Source organism: Chiloscyllium plagiosum, unplaced genomic scaffold (genome assembly GCF_037043375.1).
Source record: "Chiloscyllium plagiosum isolate Xiang-an unplaced genomic scaffold, Cpla_swu_hap1 HiC_scaffold_11, whole genome shotgun sequence".
Lineage (NCBI taxonomy): Eukaryota > Metazoa > Chordata > Chondrichthyes > Orectolobiformes > Hemiscylliidae > Chiloscyllium > Chiloscyllium plagiosum.
This window is the reverse complement of record NW_028270149.1, coordinates 40,593,370-40,618,828: the sequence shown is the minus strand read 5'-3', so window position 1 is coordinate 40,618,828 and position 25,459 is coordinate 40,593,370. Positions and strand designations below refer to the sequence as shown.

General features: G+C 39.7%; 1 protein-coding gene across 7 annotated transcripts in view; it reads right to left on the bottom strand.

The window, feature by feature from the left end:
- Positions 1–9,870: 9,870 nt before the first annotated feature.
- The window catches only part of LOC122557280 (uncharacterized), a 118,101-nt gene continuing 102,512 nt past the window's right edge, over positions 9,871–25,459 (bottom strand). For all 7 annotated transcript variants that reach the window (XM_043704806.2, XM_043704811.2, XM_087991992.1 and 4 more), the window contains 8 exons: positions 23,961–24,062; positions 22,108–22,277; positions 21,260–21,362; positions 20,005–20,166; positions 18,647–18,725; positions 16,964–17,063; positions 14,622–14,827; positions 9,871–12,695 (listed from right to left, as the gene is read on the bottom strand). In XM_043704806.2, coding sequence (XP_043560741.2) covers positions 12,550–12,695; positions 14,622–14,827; positions 16,964–17,063; positions 18,647–18,725; positions 20,005–20,166; positions 21,260–21,362; positions 22,108–22,277; positions 23,961–24,062 — 1,068 coding nt within the window. In that variant the 3' untranslated portion in view covers positions 9,871–12,549. The remainder of the gene's footprint in view (positions 12,696–14,621; positions 14,828–16,963; positions 17,064–18,646; positions 18,726–20,004; positions 20,167–21,259; positions 21,363–22,107; positions 22,278–23,960; positions 24,063–25,459) is intronic.

The following is a 25,459-nucleotide window of genomic DNA, read 5'->3' as shown; positions in this document are numbered from 1 at the left end:
ACTGAGCTTGGAGGAACTGTTTGGGCGAAGTTTACAGCACAGAAACAGATATGTGAATTGCTTTCAGAAAGTCTGCAGTAATGAGTAGAGTGGGTTGTTTCTTGATTATATGTTTTTTTGAGATATGTCTCTTGATTAAACTTAAATTATAAGCTGTAACTATTAATTTAACCTGGGGCAGTGTTTTGTAGAGGAAGGAGATAGTGTTATTTTCTGGGTAAGTAGACTGTGAAGGAACAAAAATGGCCTTTAGTAAAGTGATATGTGCTTCTTGCCAGATATGGGAGTTTAAAAGAGAGTTTAAGGGTTACTGTAGATTACATGTGCAATAAATGCTATTGTTTGCGAATCCTATCAGATCGAATGGATCGGTTGGAGAGACAGTTAGAGGCAATGAGGAATTTGCAACAGTAACAGTATGTGATGGATGGCAGTTATTGGAAGGGGGGAAAGTCTCAGATACAGTCACATGGACGGGTTAACACCAGGAAAGGTGAGAAAGGTAGGCAGCTAGTGCAGGAGTTTTCTGTGGCTATCCCCATTTCAAACAAATGTGCTGTTTTGGAAAATGTAGGGGGTGATGGATTCTCAGGGGAACACTACTGGCAGGGGGATTTGCTAGAGCTGCTTGGGAGGATTTAAACTAGTAAGGTGGTGGGGGGTGGGACCCAGGGAGACAGTGAGGAAAGAGATCAATCTGAGACTAGTACAGTTGAGAACAGAAACGAGTCAAACAGTCAGGGCAGGCAGAGACTAGGTAGGACTAATAAATTAAACTCCATTTATTTCAATGCAAGGGGCCTAACAGGGAAGACAGATGAACTCAGTGCATGGTTAGGAACATGGGACGTGGATATCATAGCAATTACAGAAATATGGCTCAGGGATGGACAGGACTGGTAGCTTAATATTCCAGGATACAAATGCTACAGGAAGGATAGAAAGGGAGGCAAGAGAGGAGGGAGAGTGGTGTTTTTGAGCAGGTATAGCATTACAGCTGTACTGAGGGAGGATATTCCTGGAAATACATCCAGGGAAGATATTTGGGTGGAACTGAGAAATAAGAAAGGGATGATCACCTTATTGGAATTGTATTATAGACCCCCTAATAGTCAGAGGGAAATTGAGAAATAAATTTGTAAGGAGATCTCAGCTACCTGTAAGAATAATAGGGTGGTTATGGTAGGGGATTTTAACTTTCCAATCACAGACTGGGACTGCCATAGTGTTAAGGGTTTAGATGGAGAGGAATTTGTTAAATATGCACAAGAAAATTTTCTGATTCAGAATGTGGATGTACCTACTAGAGAAAAACTTGACCTACTCTTGGGAAATAAGACGAGGCAAGTGACTGAGGTGTCAGTGGGGGAGCACTTTGGGGCCAGTGACCATACTTCTATTAGATTTAAAATAGTGATGGAAAAGGATAGACCAGATCTAATAGTTGAAGTTCTAATTTTGAGAAAGACAAATTTTGATGGTATTAGGCAAGAACTTTCCAAAGCTGATTGGGAGCAAACGTTCGCAGGTAAAGGGGCGGCTGGAAAATGGGGAGCCTTCAGAAATGAGATAACGAGAATCCAGAGAAAGTATATTCCTGTTAGGGTGAAAGGAAAGGCTGGTAGGTATAGGGAATGCTGGATGACTAAATAAATTGAGGGTTTGGTTAAGAAAAAGAAGGAAGCATATGTCAGGTATAGACAGGATAGATTGAGTGAATCCTTAGAAGAGTATAAAGGAAGTAGGAGTATACATAAGAGGGAAGTCAGGAATGCAAAAAGGGGACATGAGAGAGCTTTAGCAATTAGAACTAAGGAGAATCCAAAGTGTTTTTACAAATACATTAAGGGCAAAAGGGTAACTAGGGAGAGAATAGAGCCCCTCAAAGATCAGCAAGGCGGCCTTTGTGTGGAGCTGCAGAAAATGGGGGAGATACTAAATGAATATTTTGCATCAATATTTACTGTGGAAAAGGATATGGAAGATATAGGATGTAGGGAAATAGATGGTGACACTTTGCAAAATGTCTATATTACAGAGGAGGAAGTGCTGGATGTCTTGAAACAGTTAAAGGTGGATAAATCCCCAGGACCTGATCAGGTGTACCCGAGAAATCTCTGGGAAGCTGGAGAAGTGATTGCTGGGCCTCTTGCTGAGATATTTGTATCATCAATAGTCACAGGTGAGGTGCCGGAAGGCTGGAGGTTGGCTAACGTGGTGCCACTGTTTAAGAAGGGTGGTAAGGACAAGCCAGGGAACTATAGACCAGTGAGCCTGACGTCGGTGGTGGGCAAGTTGTTGGATGGAATCTTGAGGGACAGGATGTATATATATTTGGAAAGGCAAGGATTGATTAGGGATAGACCACATGGCTTTATGTGTGGGAAATCATGTTCACAAACTTGATTGAGTTTTTTGAAGAAGTAACAAACAGGATTGATGAGGGCAGAGCGGTAGATGTGATCTGTACGGACTTCAGTAAGGCATTCGACAAGGTTCCCCATGGGAGACTGGTTAGCAAGGTTCGATCTCACGGAATACAGAGAGAACTAGCCATTTGGATACAGAACTGGCTCAAAGGTAGAAGACAGAGGGTGGTGGTGGATTGTTTTTCAGACTGGAGGCCTGTCACCAGTGGAGTGCCACAAGGATTGGTGCTGGGTCCTCTACTTTTTGTCATTTACATAAATGATTTGGATGCGAGCATAAGAGGTATAGTTGGTAAGTTTGCAGATGACACCAAAATTGGAGGTGTAGTGGACAGCGAAGAAGGTTACCTCAGATTACAACAGGATCTTGATCAGATGGGCCAATGGGCTGAGAAGTGGCCGATGGAGTTTAATTCAGATAAATGCGAGGTGCTGCATTTTGGGAAAGCAAATCTTAGCAGGACATATACACTTAATGGTAAGGAGTGTTGCTGAACAAAGATATTGCCAGGATTGGAGGATTTGAGCTATAGGGAGAGGTTGAACTGACTGGGGCTCTTTTCTGTGGAGCTGTGGGGAGAAAACAGAATTAATGTCCTTCATTTCTGAAGATGGGTCACTGGACTCAAACCGCTAACTCTGCTATCTCCACAGATGCTGCCTTTCTCCAGCTATTTCTGTTTTTGTATCTATTACTTGTTCAATAATACTTACACTTTCCCATTATTAGAACTGCATGTAATATGGCTGCCTGCAGTGAATGTACCTTGCATCCCTGTTCTAAGTCACATGACTATGACAAGCCAGGGAGGTCATTAGTACAGTACTGTATTTCCATCCAAACATGTCCCCTTTCATTCAAGAAATGAAACTTCCATGCATTCTCATTTACATTGAGTTACCTAAGTTTCCCACTCTGAACACAATTGTTCTCATTCGTAAGCAAAACTCTTTGTTATTCTGGTTAGTCCTCTCTTTTGTCAGTCTCTTTACAGGCATGGCATTCGTGCAATTTTTCAGCTTTGCCTCCGCTGTCTGCTGGTTGCAGCGATGTGTTCTCTGGTTCTGTTTCAAAATTTTCTCAGCAGACTCTACTGATTCCCACTGTTACCTAAGACATGTTTATCCTTTAGTCTCTGTGTCACTCTGTTTGTCAGTCAATGGGGCCTGAAAAACTCTATAAATCTCTGCTAGCAGGTTTGGGGTATCAATCCAAGCTTTAAACTTGCTTTTGCTGAGATGAGTGGCTCCAGCATTGTGTCTAATACTGTATCTGGAATTATGACACATCCCTCCCAGATTGTCTCAATGCCTTCTATGCTCACTTTGAGCAGAATTTTGGCAGAGAGGTAACACCTATTCTGACAAGTCCTGACGAACCTAGCCCAACAGTCACTGCATCAGAGGTCAGATCAGTTTTCCTTCATGTGAATCCAAGGAAAGCGATGGGACCAGAGTACCAGGTTGTGCACTCAGAGCATGCACAGATCAACTGGCAGAGGTCTTCTCGGACATCATCAACCTCTCGCTGCAGCAGGCCACTGTTCCTGCCTGTTTCAAGAGGGCCAACATCATCCCTGAAGAAGGGCTTATGCCCGAAACGTCGATTCTCATGTTCCTTGGATGCTGCCTGACCTGCTGCGCTTTTCCAGCAACACATTTTCAGCTCTGATCTCCAGCATCTGCAGCCCTCACTTTCGGCCCTAAATTCAGTGGTCATGAAGTGCTTTGAAAGCCTGGTCATGGCATTAATCAACTCCAGCCTCCCCACTACTCTTGACCCACTCCAATTTAACGATCAAACCAACAGATCCATGTCAGATGCCATATCACTTGCCCTTCACTCCTTCCTAGAACATCTTAATACCAAGAACAGCTACATAAGAATCCTACTCATTGACTACAGTTCAGCCTTCAACACTATTATCCCCTCGAGACTGATTACTAAACTTAGTGATCTTGGACTAAGCCCCACACTCTGCAACTGGATCCACAGTTTCCTGACCTACAGGCCACAATCAGTGAAGATTGGGGATAATATTTCATCCTTAAACTCAACACTGGAGCCGCCCAGGGGTGCGTACTCAGCTCCCTACTGTACTCATTGTATACCCATGACTGTGTTGCCAAATACCAGACTAATGCCATTTATAAGTTCACTGATGACACCACCATAGTCAGTCGAATCTCAGATGGCAACGAAACAGACTACAGGAGGTGGAAGACCTGGAAAAATGATGCACTGAGAACAACCTAGCTCTCAATGCCGCCAAAACCTAGGAACTCATTATTGACTTTTGGCGGGATGTTACTCATGGAGAAAGTGAGGGCTGCAGATGCTGGAGATCAGAGCTGAAAATGTGTTGCTGGAAAAGCGCAGCAGGTCAGGCAGCATCCAAGGAGCAGGAGAATCGACGTTTCGGGCATAAGCCCTTCTTCAGGATGTTACTCATGCCCGCTTACACATTAACAGCACAGAAATGGAATGTGTGGAGAGTGTCAAGCTCCTGGGAGTGGTCATCCACAACAAGATTTCTTGGACTCTTCACGTGGACTCACTGGTTACAAAGGCCCAACAACGTCTCTTCTTCCTCAGGCAGTTGAGGAAATTTGGCATGACAGCGAATACCTTTGCCAACTTTTATGGGTGCGCCATCAAGAGCATTCTGTCTAGATGTATCACTACCAGGTATGGCAACTGTCCCATTCGAGATCGTAAGGTTACAGAGATTGGTGAACTCAGCCCGGACAATCACAAAGGCCAACCTCCCATCTATAGAATCCATCTAACAGGCCTGCTGTCAAGGAAAGGCTGCCAGCATTTGCAAAGATCCATCCCACTCTGGCGATGTTTTTCTACAACCTCTACCATTGGGGAGACGGTACAGAAGCCTGAACACACGCACCAGCCGGTTTTGAAACCATTTCTACGCTACGGTTGTTAGAATACTGAATAGACTCACAAACTCTGAACATTTGCCTGTACCTGTGTTTTTGATTTTGCTGCTGTTTACCTATTATTTACTTATCTATGCTACTTAACAATGTGATCTACCTGTATTGCTCGCAACACAAAGCTTTTCACTTTGTCTCGGTACAAGTGACAATAAATTCAATTCAAATCAATTCAATTCAATGAATTTCAGATCCTCAGCCTTGCTGTAGCATTATGCTCGCAGATTAATTTGCCTTCTCAGAGTGAGCATCATTCCATTGCAGAGTCTCATTTTTTGATTGCCATCTCGTAAAACTTTACACAGGTCTGCAAAGTTCATAATATTGCAGGAAGCACCCGTGTCTTTCTGCAACTTCACATTCATTTGGTGCTTTTGATTTATTTTCTTCATTATAACACTTACAAACTATTTTAGATTTCACATTCTAACATACTCTAAGGCGTAGATGCTACTGTCATCTAAATCTTCATCCATCATCTCTCTAGTACCCATACTTAATTTGCCTAAATTGTAATCCTTATGCCTCTGACACAATCATTTCTATAGACATTATTGGCTTGACTTTGTCCTAATCAATTGTATACAAAGTTAATTAGTATCTTGCAAATAAAACACTTTTTCCCACACCGGACATGATTTCTTTTGTTTCATATGACGATCTCCACAATATTTGCAAATTTGTCCTTCCGCCTTGATCTTTCTGTTTGCCCTGCTGTGCATACTTGTTGCTCTTGTTAACATTGTTGCACTTGAAAAGTCTAAGTTAAAAATCACACAACACCAGGTTATAGTAAGGCTTCTTCTCAACATAGTGGGTCAATCAGAGGTGCTTATCAGAATTGTGCACAGGTCTGGGCTGCTTCTCCATGTTGTGGACAAAGTCATCTGCTCTCCCATGTAACTATTGAGTTACAAACTCAGAACTTCTGCACATGTTTATAACTTCTTCAATAGTCAGATTATCTTTCCTTCGCATGGCTAAGATCTCTAAAGCCAATAAAGATTCTTTCTTTAATGAGATCATATTTCACATGCCTGAATTAACAGGATTCTGCAAGCTGTGTTAATGTAGTCACAAACAGAGTCATAGATGTCTACAACACAGAACATGCCCTGCTGTGCATTCAGTCTGCACTTGTCAAGAACAAGCACCCAACTGTTCTAATCCAATTTTTTTAGTGCTTGGTAAATATCTATAAATATTCTCTTTTAAATTTGATCTTTATAATATTCAACACATACCATTCATATATTGTAATCAATTAAGGTTCAAAGTGTACCTTTAAGGCTTTAAAAATTTATGCAGTCTGTTTTTATCTGTTCTTCAGAGAGACTTAGTGTGAAATACACTTTGTAACAGTCTCTCTCCAATAGTGTTGAAAGCATAGTTACTTAAAGATATTCTGGCTTGTCAGTTAAATTTATAGCAGTCTCAGAGCTTGGTAAGTTCTGAGTCATATTACCTTTCATTTCAACCAAAGCCAGAAGTGGAAAGTTTGCAACAATTATGTGGCAAACCCAGTGATTCAGCTACAGATTGCATGGTTGCTTATTTTTCATGTCCAACAGCTTTTAGCAACTTTCAGCAGCCCTAAATATTTGTGTTCTTTTTGTAGGTGTGCTTCTGTGCAGATCTTCAGCACTAATTACAGTTCCACTTCTGTGCACTATGTTACATGCTCAATTCGTACAATGTTGCTTGTATACTCTCTTTCTTAGAACTTCTTTAAGATGGCTGCCCATAGCAAGTGTGTTTCATAGCATAGATCACATGATTAAGAAAAGCCAGGAACTGCATTAGTACAGCATTGCATTTTCATCAAACTTTGAATTGTTGGTGCTGATGCTGTGGGTGCAGCTGATCACCACTTGTTCTAGCCCAAACAATTCATGAGATCCCTATTCAAAAGCAGCAAACTCCATACTACTACTTGCCCCTAACTCCCACTCACTAACATGCCTGCACTCAGGTGGGCAACTGCAAATCTTGTTACCCTGAAGAATATGCTGGTAAATCATGGCTTTGTATGAAATCACAGAACATTATTAAACTTTGGATGACACAATTACATTGTGTTTTGTTGAGTTTCATTGTTAGAGTGCAGGCCACTGGACTTTTCTGGAGATGTGTATTCACTCTCCTAAAACTTTGTGCAATCTTTGTGCTAGTCATAAGTCTCTTGTCAATTCCACATTTGCCCAATACAGACTTTGCTTTTAAGCTTAAGTCAGTACAATTTTAATCAATCTAAAAAAGTGACTATGAAGGGGATAGATTCATTTAAAATGAAGTATGGAGATGAAGACTTTGGTCTTTCTTACAGTTAACAGGAGGACTATATGGGCCCCTGGGGTCCCAATGTTGGCCGTTCTGGCAGCAAGGCAAGGTGGAGTAGTTCGTTGATAGAGATGGAGCTACATGCCATCAACATTAAACTTTTCTTCATGTCTTCAGGTGTAGTCTTTAAGGGGCAGTATGTAGTGAAGAGGAGTTGGTAAGGGTAGCCAAGAATGTAGTCTGTTGGGGATTGGCTACTCAGTGAGAACCACCAATAGTTGCCAAAATGTGTGCTGTGGAGAATACAAAGGAAGGCATAGAAGGAAGTCATAGGTTCATTTGTATGAGATAGTGTCCTGAGATGTTAACAGGGCACAATATTGATGCAGGAGCAGCATCAAGGGAAAAGCAGAGGGAGACAATGTAGAAGTGAAAAGTCCTAAATACTATACTCAACACTTGAGCTTCCAGATAGTCAAGATTTTTGAAGCATACTGAATACAAAATGCTAAACTTCTCATTTCTTTTCTGAAGCCACGTTACTGACTTCAGTATGGAGTTCAGTATCACCATCAGTTTTACATTTAAGTTTGATTCTTGTGATATAACGAAATTCATGTCTGTTATGATAATGTAACTAAGCACATGACTCTGACATTAGTAAGACAGAGGTAGGCAAACAGGAATTTGGAAGAACACAGTAGGCCGGGCAGCATCAGGAGGTGGAGGAGTTGACGTTTCAGGTGTAACCCTTCTTCAGGTGTAACCCTTCTTCAGGACCGAGGGTGGGGATATGGAGAGGTGCAGATAAAGGGGGTGGCGGGACAGGGTGGTGAAGTGGGGATAGGTGAAGACAGGCAAAGGATACAACTTGATTGGTCAGTGGGAGGAATGAATCCGGTAGGTGGCTGGGAGGAGTTGAAGGGAGGGGCAGGGGCTGGGAAGGGATTTGGGGGAAAGGGAAGGGAGGTTATCTAAAATTAGAGAATTCAATGTTGAGTCATCTGGGCTGTATGATTAGATTACTTACATTAGATTACTTACAGTGTGGAAACAGGCCCTCCGGCCCAACAAGTCCACACCGACCCGCCGAAGCGTAACCCACCCATACCCCTACATTTACCCCTTTACCTAACACTACGGGCAATTTAGCATGGCCAATTCACCTGACTTGCACATCTTTGGAGTGTGGGAGGAAACCGGAGCACCCGGAGGAAACCCACGCAGACACGGGGAGAATGTGCAAACTCCACACAGTCAGTCGCCTGAGGCGGGAATTGAACCCGGGTCTCTGGCGCTGCGAGGCAGCAGTGCTAACCACTGTGCCACCGTGCCGCCCAGGTGGAAGATGAGGTGTTGTTCCTCCAGTTTAAATTTGGTTCATTGTGGCAATGGAGGAGGCCAAGTAAGACAGAAGCCACCAGTCTGGTACAAGCATTGAGAAAGGTCTTAGACTGTAGACTTAGAGACTGTATTTAATAACCTACTATGAACAATTGTAAATAAAGGAGCGTTACTTAAGGAGTTGGAAGAACCTTATGTAGAGATAAGAAGCAAACAGTCTTTGAAGCCATCTGCAGCTTAAGTTATATTCCAGCCTGGTATCTCAGTGTGCAGGCAGTAGTCCTGATTTAAAGCACAAGATAGAACAGTTCCTACTCAAAGACATAGATACTTTAACTGATTAATCTACGTGCTCTCTATCTTTCTTGTTGAATTACTGCAATAGCCACAATTTCTAACAAGAGAGACCAGCTTGGCCTGGCCCACTCTCATTTGAGGACTACAAACAAAATGTTAACATCCTTGAAGTAGGGGAACAGATAGAATAAAATCAGGATGGAACTCAGTATGTATGTGAACAGTGAGAATCAGGATCAGTTGAAATGGTAGCAATGCTGGATGCAATGTCACATGTTAATGTCAATGTTACAGTGCAACGATGCTTATTTAGTCAGGACTTGGAACTTGGTCAGGTGGGAGAGAGTAGTGAAGAAAGAGAAAGAAGAGAGAAAGGAGAAAAATGTTATTTAAAGAAAAGTACTGATGACCAGTGCAAAATAGAAAACAGAACACCTTCAAATGTAATTTCAATTTATTATATTATTATACCCACATATTACCATAGATTCTTCGTCTACTTGATGTTATATTTTTTCAAGTTAGATTAACCTTAAAAAAAATTTAGGTCAACAAAAGAACCTGACATACTTATTATTTCTTTTATTATCTGTCCAAAAATGAAATCATAGCTCAAATTTCCACTTCTCGTTTCTTAAGTTCAGTTCGAAAAAAACAATAATGGCATCATGCAAGTTGAATTCAACAATATTGAGATCCATTGATTTTGCACCAAAAAGCTTTATGACATCTTAATAAAAATTAAATACCAGCTAATCAAACACTGAAATATATTACAACATGTAAACATTGAAATGCAAATTGTGTCAGAAAATAGCAGCGACAAAACCATTAAGTAATGGTAGAAGGTTGTAGAGATTTAAAAATATTATGAATGAGGTGAAGGCATACAACCACACCTCAAATTTTTAAGGTTTATTCATGCCTTTTTGCTCAACAGATCAATTGTTTCCAGTGAGAAAATTACAGGGAGAAGATGTTATGCACAACTGAAATGTGGTCCAGTTAGAAATGGAGTGATCAATAGCTATCTTGTCCATCACTCAGAATAACAAAGGGTTAAGCCTAATATTGATGTCAAAATATATTCTTCTCTGATCACAATGTTCAGTTAGCCCTTTATCAGGCTGCTAAATATAGCAGGTAAATGAAAGTGAGGAATGAATTCATAAATGGTCTCACATTGTAATAGACAAACTTCACTGATATTTCACCCATTTCAATTAGAACTTCAACTTTTAAAAAATTACATAAAGTTTCCAACCATGTCAGGTGGCTAGATGACGCAATCCTTGAAGCAGCATCAGCATATTTAAAGCACACCAATGCAATTTACTGTTTGTAGTTAGTAGGTAATGCCTAAAGTTTAAATTACTGTCATTAACTGAGGGGTACTTAATATGTACAACAAATACATTGTTGGTGCACAACACAGCAGCAGGTGGTTAAACACAAGAAGTTATGATATGACTTGAGGGAAGCTTCAACATTTATCTAAAACATCGTTTGCCTCCTACTTGTTAATACTACAGCAATAAAACAAGCGCATTTGGAATGTGGGGTATGTACTGCATACAACAATCCAAATATTTGAAACGTGAGACAAACAACCTAAAAAGGAATCTACAAAAAATAATTCCTCTATTGATAATGAAACAGCAATTACCTAACTGAACAATTTGACAGATACATTTCTACTATGGCAATAATATTCCAATCCTACAGGTGCAGACGAGTCTCTAACCAACTTTAGCCAGATGGATGTTATGGCTCTATTTAAGATCCTTTCATATGGTACTTATTTTCTGAACGACCTCAGTTATGGCATTTCTTAAGGGAAGTAAATGCAGCACTTAGATTCTGAGCAAAACCTAATTTCCTCAAAGTGCTCCATACATTAGTGTCAGTTTAAGCATGAGAACTGGCAAGCTCTTAATTGAAACCCCTTGCAACTGAATTTTTTACACCTGCTAATTAATGTGGAGGGAGGGGGAATCACCTACACATTAAATTTAAAGAGTCCTTTAAAGCAAAATGGATGTAAAGACCATCCTCCATATTACTAACTGCTAGGGTTAGCAAGTCTCAATATATCTCAGGAGCTATCTAGAACTATTGTTCCTATGTCAGATCTCTGACCAGTATTTCTTCAGGCCTGTTCACAGCACATTCAACTGGTAATATTCAAATGTAGGAATTCAGTTTGACTTATTGTGTAGTCAGGAAAAAAACAGGAACTATTTTAAAAGATATGCAAAAATTAGGTGAAAGGGTTCTTATTTATTTAACTGGCCTCTACTCAGAAACTTCCTAGGTGGCATTTTGAAAACAAGTCAGAAGTCTCACAATAGGTAAGATCATAAGCTTTTGAAGTGCTGCTCCTTCATCAGATGAAACCTATCACCTGATGAAGGAGTAGTGCTTCAAAAGCTTGGGATTTTAAATAAATCTGTTGAACTATAACTTGATGTTGTGATATTCTGACTTTGTCCACTCCAGTTCAACAATGGCATCTCCACATCATTTTTGAAACCAGAAGCTCACTGTAAAGGAAAATTATGGGTACAGAGAGCTATTCCATCATTCTTTGGTATAAAACATTGGAGTGTTCCTGAGAATCTCTTCAACAAAATAATTATGTGAAACAGTATGCTATGGATGCTGAAAGTCTAGATTAACAGAAAATGCTGGAAATTCTCTATAGCTCAGGCAGCATCTTTGAAGAGAGAAACTGTGTTAACAGTTCAGGCCAATGGCTTTTCAGTTGTAACCTACAGTTCCAAAACATTAACTCGTTTCCCATTTCACAGATTCTGCAAGACTTGCTGAATCCTTTTAATTTTTTTTCATATTTCAGCAAAACATTATTCAGGATGGAAGAGAAATAACATTGAAATTACATGTCCAGTGTTGTTGAGAAACTTCAAGCAGGAATAGACTACAGATGGGACACAGAAAACTACCATAGAAATGTAGAGGGCCAAATGAAAGTTGGGATACAAGAATTTTAAGAAAATAGATTTTGTACAAAGATTTGAAATGGCTTCTTTAAAAAGAATTTAAGATTCAAATCTGTAAAGGCATACATTCAGTCATTTTACAAGGTGAAAATATTTGAAACAGACAAAAAGGCTTGATTCATGTTATCAAGTCTTCTAAGTGCACTATCAATTCAGTTGCTGATTGACAAATAATATTTTGGCAGTAAAGGTCAAGATTAAGTCTTTGTGCACAAAGTGCTATTTCACTTAAGCTTCTTGCCTCCCAGTTGAGACCGAAGTAGCAGGGAGCCTGGTATCCATTCATTAGGATTTGACACCATGTCTTGCCAGAGAGCTATCTCTTCTTCTGTAGAGTCCATCCATTCTACTGGGATTCCATAACTATATCCTGTAAAACATAAGACCTAAAGCATTAACGGTATGAAAATTTGTTAACTCCACTGACCTCACACATACACAAATGAAATTTATATGACTCCTTCAGCTGAGGTGCTGGGTCTGCTGCTGTTTGTGATATATATAAATGACTTGGATGAAAATGTATTTGGGTGGTTTAGTGAGTTTGAAGATGATACAAAGATCGATGGAGCTGTGGATAGTGTAGAAGGTCATGAAAGGATCCAGCGGGACACAGGTCAGTTTCAGGCAGGAGCGAGAAATGGCAGATGGAGATTAATCTGGGTAAGTCCGAGGTGCAAATGTTACAGAAAAGTATAGTTAGTGGCAGCACCCTGAACAGCATTGATGTACAGAGAGTTCTTGGGCTTCAGGTCCATAGCTCCCTGATAGTGGCCACATAAGTAACAGCTCATTGTTCAGATAATGCCTCTATCAGCATTACTCCTTGCAAGGTACACCTTTCCAACTGGTTCTGCTTAACTCTAGAAACATTCTCACTCTGGACCGGCAGCATTGACATTCCACTTACCATCTATAAAAGGACAGCAAAGGATAATGCAGCTAATTACAAGGCTAGTGCACTTCTGGCACATGTGAGTTCAAGATCCTCATTTGATCCTGACTCAGACTCCAGAAGCCCACAGTAAATCCAGTTCAGTATATTGGAAAGGAAGAGAAGCTGTCTATCCAAACAACTACTAAAATGCAATATTAAATTAAGCATTGATATATGGGAAATCTCTTGATGAAGTGAGTAGTCGGTAGTGAAAGATCAACAAGAATCAACAATAGTGGTTCGTAAATGTGGCCTATTGTATCATAATGAGAAAACTGGATCTCAGTTTTCTGTATCTGCAGTTCCAACAAATTAGTATTTCACACATGTGCTGCTGAATCCTGAAGGGTAGCTGAAAAAGTTAAGCTATGCTCATGCATATGTAGTTGCCTATTTATCCTATGTCACTAGATGGCATCAGGTTATTAATTATGTTGCATTCAGGCACAATAATTCTCAACTCCATCAGCAGTAGAAAGCGCAGAAACAATAATAGAGATATGTATCATTTTTTATGAACATGCATTGTGACGATAAACAGGATAGGGAATTATAAACATGTCACTACGAAATATAGCAAGTTAACCAATGTAACAAGTGTCACATGCAATGTGAGTCTGACTGCATTGACAATATAGCATTTTCCACGATCACAGCCTAATCCTTTTCAACTGCCTATTCAGGATGTAAGCCTGCATATGTTGGTTTTTCCTGAAAGTTTGGGATGGTGGAAAGATTGCAGTTTTTCTGTTCCCTGTTTTGTATGCCTGTAATCTCAATTCTGATAATCCCTTTGGCTGTTGTCTCAGAATCAGCATCCTTTAGCTAATGCTTGGTACTTAGCTGAACCCCCCAACCCACTATTTACACATGTGAATCAGTTAAAGGCTATTTCTTTTTGCTCTTCATGTACAAAATATTGTCCACAACCTTTCTTGCTTCTTTCCAGTAAATTTCTGGAAAACTGTCCTTACTGCCCATCCCATGTCCAAAAACAACTAGGCCATTTAAGACACAAATTTCAATGTTTCTTTCTGCACAAGGCAGTTTGTAATGGTTTCTCTGATTCCAATATGATTGCATGAACTAATATATCATTGTCCTTATTTCCAAATCTGTTCATGGACTTGTCCCACCCAATCACCTCTAACCGTTTCCTCCAGTCCTTTATACATTACGTGTTTGACCATCATTTATCTCATGTCCTTTTGTAGGAATCACTGACAGGAGACAATCATTCCCCACTCAACTAAACTGTGCAGCTGTTCATGCTGGGGGTCTATAGCCAGGTCTACAATCTTTCCATGGAGGACATCAAGTTCCACCCACAACAAGCACAAAGAGAAATGATATGTTTACCTGTGCCAAACCCCAGCCTGAGTCCACCCAGAAAATGATTAGTCAGTTTTTCATGATCCCATACTGTCAGTTCAACACAGGCTTCTTTCAGATCCTCTGTTCTGAAGCCATCGTATACAATAGTATGATTATAAATAGGGTTGGTATCCTTCTTCACAATCCGAGTCTTCTGGTAGCTCTTCTTACTTGTGTCAGGAAGCACATAACTGAGGGATAAATAGTGAGGCAAGTTAAACCGAACAGAATAGATGGAGGAATAAATTAGGTATTGCAGAGGACATGACAAGTAAGTGGAGTAAAGCTTGATTCAGGCAATGGGAAGAAAAATGGTTTAAGACTTCTAAAATTCCAATTTATTTCATAAAATTAGCCTGGTATCATAACTGATTTATTTCCTGATGCAGTTGAGATTGTATATGTCGGCAGGGGTGGGTGAGCAAAGGATGGTGGTGAGGAAGAAAAGAAACATTGTAGTCAAGGGTGGGGCTAGAGGGGAAAGGGTGTGTGGCTATTAAGGGTCTTGGTCCCTTCAACCCCTAAGTGGTACAGCGTGAGTAAGGATAGCTACCGTTTTGGTTGAATGGGTGAGTCTTGTTGATAAACAATAGGAAGTTTATTGTATTACTGCAACAATTTACAGATTCCACGACTATACTCGACATTATGATAGGACTGTTCTGAGCAAATTGACGTCAGCTCTGTCTTGTATAGCTCTTTCTTTACTCTGATGAAATAGGTGATGCTTACTGTATTCAATAAAGTATGAGCGCTTTCAGATCCATATACAAGTGTTAATTCGGAGATGTCGGTGTTGGACTGGGGTGTACAAAGTTAAAAATCACACAACACCAGGTTATAGTCCAACAGGTTTAATTGGAAGCACACTAGCTTTCAGAACGACGCTCCTTCACAATCACCTGATGAAGGAGCATCGCTCCGAAAGCTAGTGTGCTTCCAATTAAGCCTGTTGGACTATAACCTGGTGTTGTGTGATTTTTAACTATAAACAAGTGTGTGTGTGTCTGTCTGTCTGTCTGTGTGTGAGAGTAAGTGAGTATATCTGTGTGGAGAGATGGTGGTCTTAAGGGACAGAGATCACAGTTTTGATGGAAAAATTACAGATTCCACAAGGAGAGATCAGGGTGGACTGGGAGTTTGCAATGGTTCAGGTGTCATTAGGCATGGGGCACATAACAGGGTATCGCGGAGGTTGAAGTCTGGGCAGAAATAATCCTTGTCAGGGGATGAAGATCAGACCCAAGGAGAGATCACAATTCTTGGGGTACGGTGGGGTGAGATTATAGTCAGATGCAGAGAGAGATCCTGGCCTGAGGAGGGTTAGGAAAAAGAGAACACAGTCAATTGGGAATGATCCTGGTTTGGCTTTAGAGACCCGACTGAGGAGAAATTGAGGCCCTAGCCAGTGGAGAGACATCTCGGTCTCTGTGGAGGCAGATTATCCTCTGGGGAGGGACAGATTGTGGTCCTGAGGGGAGATCACAGTCTAAGCTTGAGAAATCTTCATTCTTTTTTGAAATCATTGAATCCCTACAGCATGGGAGCAGGCCAATCAGCCCACTGGGTCCACACTAACCCTCCAAAAAGAATCCCACTCAGACCCATCCCCTCATTTAGAAAAAACCTCCCCACCTATTTTTGGAGGGTTAAACTTTTCAGTATCTTCTATCTCATTCAGGTCCCTTTAGTGGTGGAGCTTCAATGATATGTGCAAAGCATGACTCCAGACCACTAAAAGCTTAAACAGTTCCACAGATATCACCTGCCTAAGTAGGCCAGAAACAAGGTGCTTTTATCCTCTCTGTACTGTGTGTGCACTCATTGACCTGATGTTGGGAATGGGGTGCAGCTCCCAGGCCCTTGTATCTGACTTCTGTGGCCACAGTTCCTATACTCCTCTTCCCATTATAATACTCACCTTTAGTCTGGGGCCCCAGAACAATCTTGGGTCTCTGGTGGATACAGTGCAACCAAAACCCATACTTTTATTGCTGCTGGAAATATGAGAAGCTGCCACATTCTGATTGGGTGACAGCTCTCAATGGATGATATCTCCACCAGTGGGAACTTCAATCCTGGGGAAGGTTCAATGTTGACCACTTGTGTACCTGAAGGGCATCTGAACTTGTCAGGCCTACTCTACCCCATTTGTTTTCAACTCTGTGTCCTGACAAAATCCAGGCCAATATCTTGTTTATGAATGACAATAAATACGTGGGACAATGAAATGAAAAATCCCCCTTTTGCTCCAAACCCCTTTGTGGATTTGAAATTGAAATAAATCTGTGAATTCAGTGAACAATTAGAGACAACTATTAAAATACCATTTCACAAATGAGTCCACTCCAGATGATCGAAGTTGGGGCAAATCCTTGGCATTTTTCATCCAAATATGTACCTCTCCAGTGGGAGGATCTCCAGCACCTTAATAAATTATTTAAAGTGCAAATTAGTCCTTTCAAAAGCAAATATTTCAACTTCCAAAACAAAAATGCAGTAAATTAAAATGACAATGTGGTATTGAAGAAATGTATCAAGGTTTTCTACTTTCTGATGGTTGATCAGAACTAAACTGTCCCAAGCAATCATAACAGAGCCCTAAAAAAAGAAGATTCCTCTCATGATCACCATGCTGCCATCAGACATCCTGCTATTTACAAGAAAACAAAGTAGGCTCCAGAATTAATAGGCCTGATTGCTCTTCTACAATGATGAATATTACAGACCCAAACTATATGTGAAGTACGTAACACAGGCAGAAGGAGTCAATAACTACCAGTATATATAGTAGCTTAATGATCAGATAACTTTAAAAACTTGCCCTACAGTTATTCCAGAATTATTTGCACTGTTCATTGCAAACCTGAAAATGATAAAATCTCAGTGTGGTAGCTAGATAAACTGTACAGAGGGGTAATAAAAGAACCTCTGCATTATTAGTCACTCAAATCTGTGCATTTCGCTTGGATGTTCATTTGATCATTCATTATTTAGCAGTAGTTAAAAAACAGCAATGTCTATGTCCCACTCAGGTTGAAATACACAATGTAACTATACAGAGTGATACTAAGCAAAGGAAAATGGCCAATCTAACAATGGGATTTGGGATCACAAATGTTCAAGCTAATTTTGAAAAACAATGTTTTTATTGAAATGTAAAAATGTCACTTGGGTCAATAATTGATCAATCTGGACTCGATCTTTTTGGTTGATCTGATCTGTTATATGCAGGTAACTCTTATACCATTCACCTTCTCAAAAGATCCCTAGGCAAACATCCTCACTACACCGTCTTTTATGTCAATGACTTTTCCAATTAACTTGTTCTGCAACTGGATCCAATAGTGCAAATATTCAGTCAAAGTTTACTACGTAGCCATTATCTGTTATCTTCTTGACATCATTCCTCAAGTGAATTATAAATTCACCAAAGGAACTAAAATTCCCTGAGTATATACTGGCATCCAATAATGATTTGTGGTTCTTCAACAAAAACAATAAAGTGTCTTTGTACAACATTAGTGAGCCAAGAGTAACTTTTTGGTAAGAAGATTTCTTGCTTAATGGTAAAGTGGTAAGGTGGAGATAGGAAGGTTCTTGTCCAGCACTGTTGCAAGTAAAGGAACTGTAAATTTCAATAAATCTTCCACAAAATTGAGGTAAAAGTCGACAATTGCTCAAATGCTCACAACATTTTTCATTTTACAAATGATTTAAGAATGAACAAAATCAGGTTAGTTGAATATTGGTGGATTGCTGCCACACATTGCTGGAACACAAGTTTAGATTTTTGCCTCGACTACACTAACCAGCTGAAAAACTGAAGCAGCACTGAGCAGACACTGCACATTCTGTTCACCAATTAGCCAGCAGGAGATGGAGAATAAGATATACCGACTGGAGTTTTCAAAGATCATTGATAAATCTCAACCAAATTGAAACTCAGAGAGAATATAACTGGAATCTAGACCATAAAAACACCAAATGAAAGACAGATCAATTTTTACCCAAAGTGCCGGGTGGTATATATTTGATAGCAAGGTTTATTTCTCCTCTGTGATCCACTCCAACTCCCATCGCTGGACACTGCAAATAAAGTCAAAAACAATTGAAAGTTGTGCAAAACATCATCTTCTGTTCAGTTAGTGGTGACTAACATATGCCCTTTGCTAAAAGGGCATGTAGACTGGAAAAGACTAACTTTCTGAGGTTGGTTTATATTATTTCTACAGCATGGATACTTGGAACTTCATGTCACTCAATGCATTATCAATGGTGAAGGGGAGATGTCATTTTGTGAAGTTAATGGTTGAGTATCGCAACTCTGACCAGAATTTCTAGATATTTCATTTCAACAATGCATGTGACCCTTCATCTCTGTACATAAGGAATGACAAATGCCTTGAGTAATGACTGCCCAATGAAACGAACAGACAGCAATTTAAAACATCAAGGCTGTTCTTTCCACAGAAAATGTGTAATCTATTCCATCATAGAGTCTCTAATCCAAAAAAAAAGATTCAGAAAAAGCTTTCCCCTTAAACCTGCCCACCCACTGAACAATACAAGGTAAATCAAGAGAAGTTCCACAATACTTAACACAACACCCTACATTTCACACCCTTGGTCAGTTGCCTTTCTTGCAACTAAATATCATTGATTTCTACAGTTCAGGAAGAATCTCATTCCACACAAAACTGACCATCCCAATCTGCACGTATCCTTACTGTCTCCAATTCTGCTGCCAAACCATCTCTCCCATCAGACCTCGACTATTTTGTTGAGAAGAGTGAGAAAAAGCGAGGACTGCATATGCTGAAGTATCAGAGTTGCAAAGTGTGGCGCTGGAAACGCACAACAGGTCAGGCAGCATCTGAGAAGCAGGAAAGTTGACATTTCTGTTGAAGGGCTTATGTCCAAAAGGTTGCTCTCCTGCTCCTCAGATGCTGCCTGACCTGTTGTGCTTTTCCAGCACTACACTTTTCGACTATTTTGTGAAGAAAACCAGCAATGTGAACGAAATACCTGAAAGCCACTTTTTGAGTGATTTTGATTTGCTATACTTTGGGGAAACAGAATTTTTCAAAATGGGAATGTCATTAAAAAAGCAATTAAATGCAAGCTCAAATCAATTCAGGGTTAGAACTGAAGGGTGATCTACTTGGGAATGGACATGGGGAAATGGAATGCAATGTGGAATCTTGATTTTCAATATGGTAGGTTTTGTACTTTCTTTTTTCAAAATCCTAGCAATTTTCTCTATCATTGCTACGTGTTGCCCCAAAGTACCATTTTTCTAAAAGGCCACAAGATAGATCTGCAACAAGATTACAGTCAGGTTGGTGGCATTTAGTAAGTTACTTACCCTTGACTTTAGGAGATACCAGTTAAGTTCTCGATTACTCCAGTCCCAGCTGGCCAAATCCACATTCACCTCTCCCAGAAAGCTATTCCTGCCCAATGTGTCATTGTGCCAGACGGACAGATTGAGTTTTTGGATTAGGAGAACACTCTTCTCAATTTTGTACTGTGGGGGGGAAGGAAGGAGATATTGTTGTTTAAAAATTACATTATTTTCTAGTAGACTGCAGTTGTAATTAAATAAAGCACTGATATTTTTCAAAGCTTCAACAGTACGAATCCCTCAACCAATAATACTAGAAACCAAATGAGTTAGTTATTAATTCCATTCCATTCCAGTGCTATGGACTGTGCACATGTTGCATTAAGATTGCCATATCATCACATGACTAACTACATTATGACCACAACATCATGACCATATCCTAGAAGTCTGTGCCAGATATCCTTGAAGTTTCAAGGGTGCCCATATCCTTGATAACTCTCAGGTTCCTCTTCATTCCAAGTGCTACCCTACCCAAACTTGACTCTGTTATAGAAGATCCTGACTGAGGCTGAGTGAAGATGCAATGCAACAAACTCTTACAGGAAGTACATCACTATGATTGAGTGCAGAAGCCTTAGGCATAACAATACAGACAGGACTTATTTTGACATTCTCTTCCAGATGAACTGAATTGGATGACATCACCATTCATTGCCTGTTAATGTGGTGATGCAGGAAAAGTAAGCAGCCCCTGTTTATTCCCAAATACAAATGCAGTGTTTTGCCTTTTTCTTTCTTCATTTTTCCTGTTGTGCAATAAAGTTAACACAAACAACTGTTGGAAAACTTCACAACATCTGATCCTCCCACATTCAAACATGAAAGGATGTAATACTACAATAGGCATTAGGGAAGATGTAGCATTTCTTTAGATGGGTTCTAACACTGTATGGCCGTAATGAAGGGTAACGTCTCTAGCTTCATTCCTGTAGTGGCAGCTAAAATAATAGTCGATCTGACAGATGAAGATGATGATGGAAAGTAAAAGTATAATTATGAATGCGAGATTCTATTTACATTGAAGTGGCACCTATGCTACCTACATGACCTCTTTGAATGATATGATTTTGGCTTGTGAGGAATTCTTTTCTAGTATCTAGTCTATCACAGAAGCACATCCAAATGAAGTTTTTAACTACTTAATGTTTTGGTCTTAAAAACTATCTACTGTCTTCCAATCAATGCAAAAAACTGCAAACATCGCCCATCGTACCTTCAATACTTCATTGTAGAGTGGATTAATGTTTCGTCTTTTGACAGAGGTCTTCCTCTTGCCCATACGTGCCTTGTCTGGAAGCAAGTAGGTCTTAACATACCTGCAATTACCCAAAACAACCTGCTTTAGCTGTTTGAATTATAATGCAGCATTGCATTTCAAACAGTAAAAGAATGTTAAATCTAACTTTCTTTGCTCTTCTTTGGTTAGAAGTAGTTACTCAAGAGCACTAATGACCCATTGATATAAGAAAGGTTTCTCAGTTGTCTCTAGGTAAAGATGAGCTAAACGAGGAATGCTTCTGTGTTAGGATAGGAGACAATAATGTCAGTAGCACGGGTCCCATTGCTGATCAGTATTCAGTGACTCTTGCATGTGTGGAGACATCAGGCAGGGATAGGATTACTAAATTGAATTTCACATGTAAAACAGCACAGCAACAACTTATTTAATCTTAAAAGGTTCAATATGAATGCAGGTGTTCAGAAAGTAGCAGGCACGAAAATTAACTTATCAGAGTGTCTAATAGGAGCAGGGTGCAGCAAAGTAGCAAAATGAGAAGGTGCTGTGTACTGTGCCATTCATCTGACAGCAACTGATCTGAACAATGCTATCTGCCTGGTTTTGGGGTGTGGTGGAAAGTGGGCACAAGAGTGTGAAAGTGAAGGGGGGAAAGCAGAAACAGGAGTAGAATTAAATAGGGGAAAGAAAGTTGTCAGAGTGTAGATTAGTTTCCTCTCAGTGTCATGAATGCCAACACATAAATAAAAATAATGTAAAGGAAAAGAAACAGTAGAGAAAATATTGGTTTCTAAAAAGAAGCTTGAAAACTGTTATCTACTTACGCATCAGTTCGACCCTTCTTCTCATCCACTACAGCCAGATCCTTACACTGACTCACATAAATCTGGAACTCTTTGTTCTTCTCATTGTAATCCAAAGCAAACTGGACTGACCCCTGAGCATCAATGCTTCCGAAATCACCACTGTAGACACTCATGATGCTTCCACTCACCTGAAGGTGGCATTGATAGACACTTATTACTACTTCAACCATTATGGCCTCACTCAGATTGGCAGATTTATCTGCAGAGGAAATATGCAAGTCATCACTATTACACTGAATTCCTACAAAGGTAATGTTGATATCGAAGTATGATAATTCCATGAAATGGTGAAATTTCTCCTCAGGAAGTATAACTCAGATTTATAAGCAAAATCATTAGCATAAAATATCAAAAACATTCCTTATGGTCTAACAAAATATTTAGTGAATTATTGCTTGCTTAACTAACAATAAGGGCATCACAATGTTTCTAGTGATCTTGAATCCAAGATAAACTTCGGATATTTGTTCTACTTTGCCATGCAGTGCCATACATACTAGAAAAAAAACACAAGTTGACAGGACACATGAAAATGATCATTCAAAAGCAGGGCTTACATCTAAGAACAACTAGTTACATGTCTATTTCATAAGGAAGGTACATGCAGAGTTCTTTCACTGGTACCCAAAGGGAAATAACTAAACTTATCAACCTCAATGGGGAGATCCATGAACTGAAGATATGAAATGGTCAATGCATTTCTGAGAGCAGGAAAGATGGAGGAGTGGATTGGAGAAAGAGATGCAAGTCAAATGCTCCAGAGAATAATTCCAATTGTTTTGCATTGAAATATTGTCAAGAAACACCTAGAAGAAATTTAAGGTACATCCACTCCTCTTCTCCATTATGCAAGAGCACTTTTCCGAATTATTACACATGAAGTGTAAGAAGGATTAGTCTGGTAATTTACCAGTGAACTTTGGTAGGTTGGATAGCAGGAGCAGATAGGTGGTGAGTTCAGGGAGAGGAATGTTAGGTTGATTATGAGCTGAGTCTTTATGACACTACCTACCGTTGCTGTCTGTCATGTATGCACAATAGTCCATCGGTCAATTTAGCATGGAATTCTTGCAGTTTGTAACATGCAGTTTGCCATTTAAAAAGATTTGACTGGTCAGTAATTACAACTACGGGAAACTGCACCACTCATTAAATTATGTAGCAATCAATGCTCATACTGAGGAATTACTGATGAGTGGAAGAATGGTGACATAAATTCTTCTAAAAGTTAGCAATGGCCGATAGCAAGACACAACTCAGGTTACTCCCCAATAACATACAAGGGAGTTCCTCGCTCATGAAATTTGAAATTCAATCAAAATCAGCTCTGGCAGGCACTGCATACCACTATGTCACCTGTTACACAGAGTGAGAAACCTATCAATCACCCACTTTGCATGGGGTTCCAAAGTTCCTATCTACAAAGATGTTAGCCCTGACCCTTTGCCTTATTCTGCCTCGTGGTACTCCAAACTGTACAGTTATATTCCCCGAGATCTACCGTTTGTTGTTTATGGCAATAAATATTATTGAATATTGTGAATTGACATTTTCTAGATGGTGTGGTAGAAGTATTCAGTAGCCTATGGCTCAGGAAGACCTTGGAGTTCATTGATTGTCAATTGCATATCTCTTGCCTCCCACGGCACTCACAGACTGAAATTTACAAGCGGATTTATTTATATTCCAACTTAGAAAATTAGCCAAACCAGCAGAGAGGGGCAGCTACAGTTGTCAAGCCCTCTATTTCAAACATCTGTGTATTCAAAGATCTGGCTTTCTGCATAGACAATAAACAAATAAATTCATACTGAAGACACAGATGCCATATCTGAGGAATGGCTGGCATCGCTGGGAGTCTTCCTGTGCCATCCAATGTTGAAGCTGACCTCTGAAGCAGAGTCTGATTCACTCTGTCAAAACAAGATCAATGGAATAATGTAATTCAATATCTTTCAGCTTAGAATTACAGAAAATGCACAAGACCTTGAATCATAAATCTGAGGCAAAATAAACTAACAAATTTATTTGAGCCTTCCTTACCATCCAAAAATTATTTATTTTGTAAAATTCTTGTTGCCCCACTTATTGCTTACAGTGGTATCACTGACAGACAACACAGTTAGTTGGTCAGTTTAAAGGTTACCTGGATTCACTTTGGCTGACCACTGGTTGGAAGGGACAGGGGAATATAGGCCTTGCTTTTGAGTTGAAGCCAAATGCATTAGGCTTGCATGAAGAAACCATGCCACCTTATTACTCAACATTATAAAAGTAGTTCAAAGTTTGCAAATCAAAATACTTCAAGCGATTGATTTATTGTTATATAAGGAAATACATCAGTCATTCTACACCAGCAATACCTCTGAAAGGTCACAGAGTGAATGACCGTTGAAATACTTTTTAATGGTTTGATTGAGGATGGAATATTAACCAGTAGAGCACTAAAACTTGATACTTAAATAATGCCAAGAGTGCGGTGCTGGAAGAACACAGCCAGTCAGGCAGCATCCGAGGAGCAGGAGAATCAACATAAGCCTGCTCCTCGGATGCTGCCTGACCTATTGTGTTTTTCCAACACCAGACTCTTAAATCTGCTCACCAGCATCTGCAGTCCTCACTTTCTCCTACTCAAATAATGCCATCCACGTGAAAAGGCGGATGAAAATTTTGGTTTAGTGTCTTGTTTGTAATGTTTTCTGAAGACCTGCTTCAGCAATGGAAGAAATATTCAAGTCTTGGAAAGATAGATTTTAAAGTTACTTGTTGAGAGCAAAAACACATTTTACCTTGAAGGAAGGTTGCAAACGTAGTGTCAGCAATGAAGGTTATATACAGTAAATTCTAATGATCAACAAAAACTATAGTAGGGTGAATATTGAATGATTTAGAAAAGTTTAGTAAATACCTTACAGAGCAGTAGTGATTAATCTACAGATTTTGCGTTTTGTCTTCTTCACTGCAGTGATACAGTCAGTCTCCCCAGTACATGGTATGCACCTGCCTGCTTACCAGATTCCAAGCTTTGCAATTACCCTACATATCCTAGCATTTGATCATATGCAGGATTTAAACAAAGTTCATCCATGACCTTGAATAAAAGTATGAAATCATTTTTGCCTATGTTAATCAACATTACAATATTTCCCACGGATTCTATAGTGGACTTGACTCAAGACAATTGATCCCACCTCCCTGAATCTGCTTCACTATTGTCTAAATAATTCATCTTATTTGGTGTATTAAACTTTGAATAAGGCAGGCTTTCTGAACATATTACTTTACTGTCATTTAATTAACTCAGATAAAT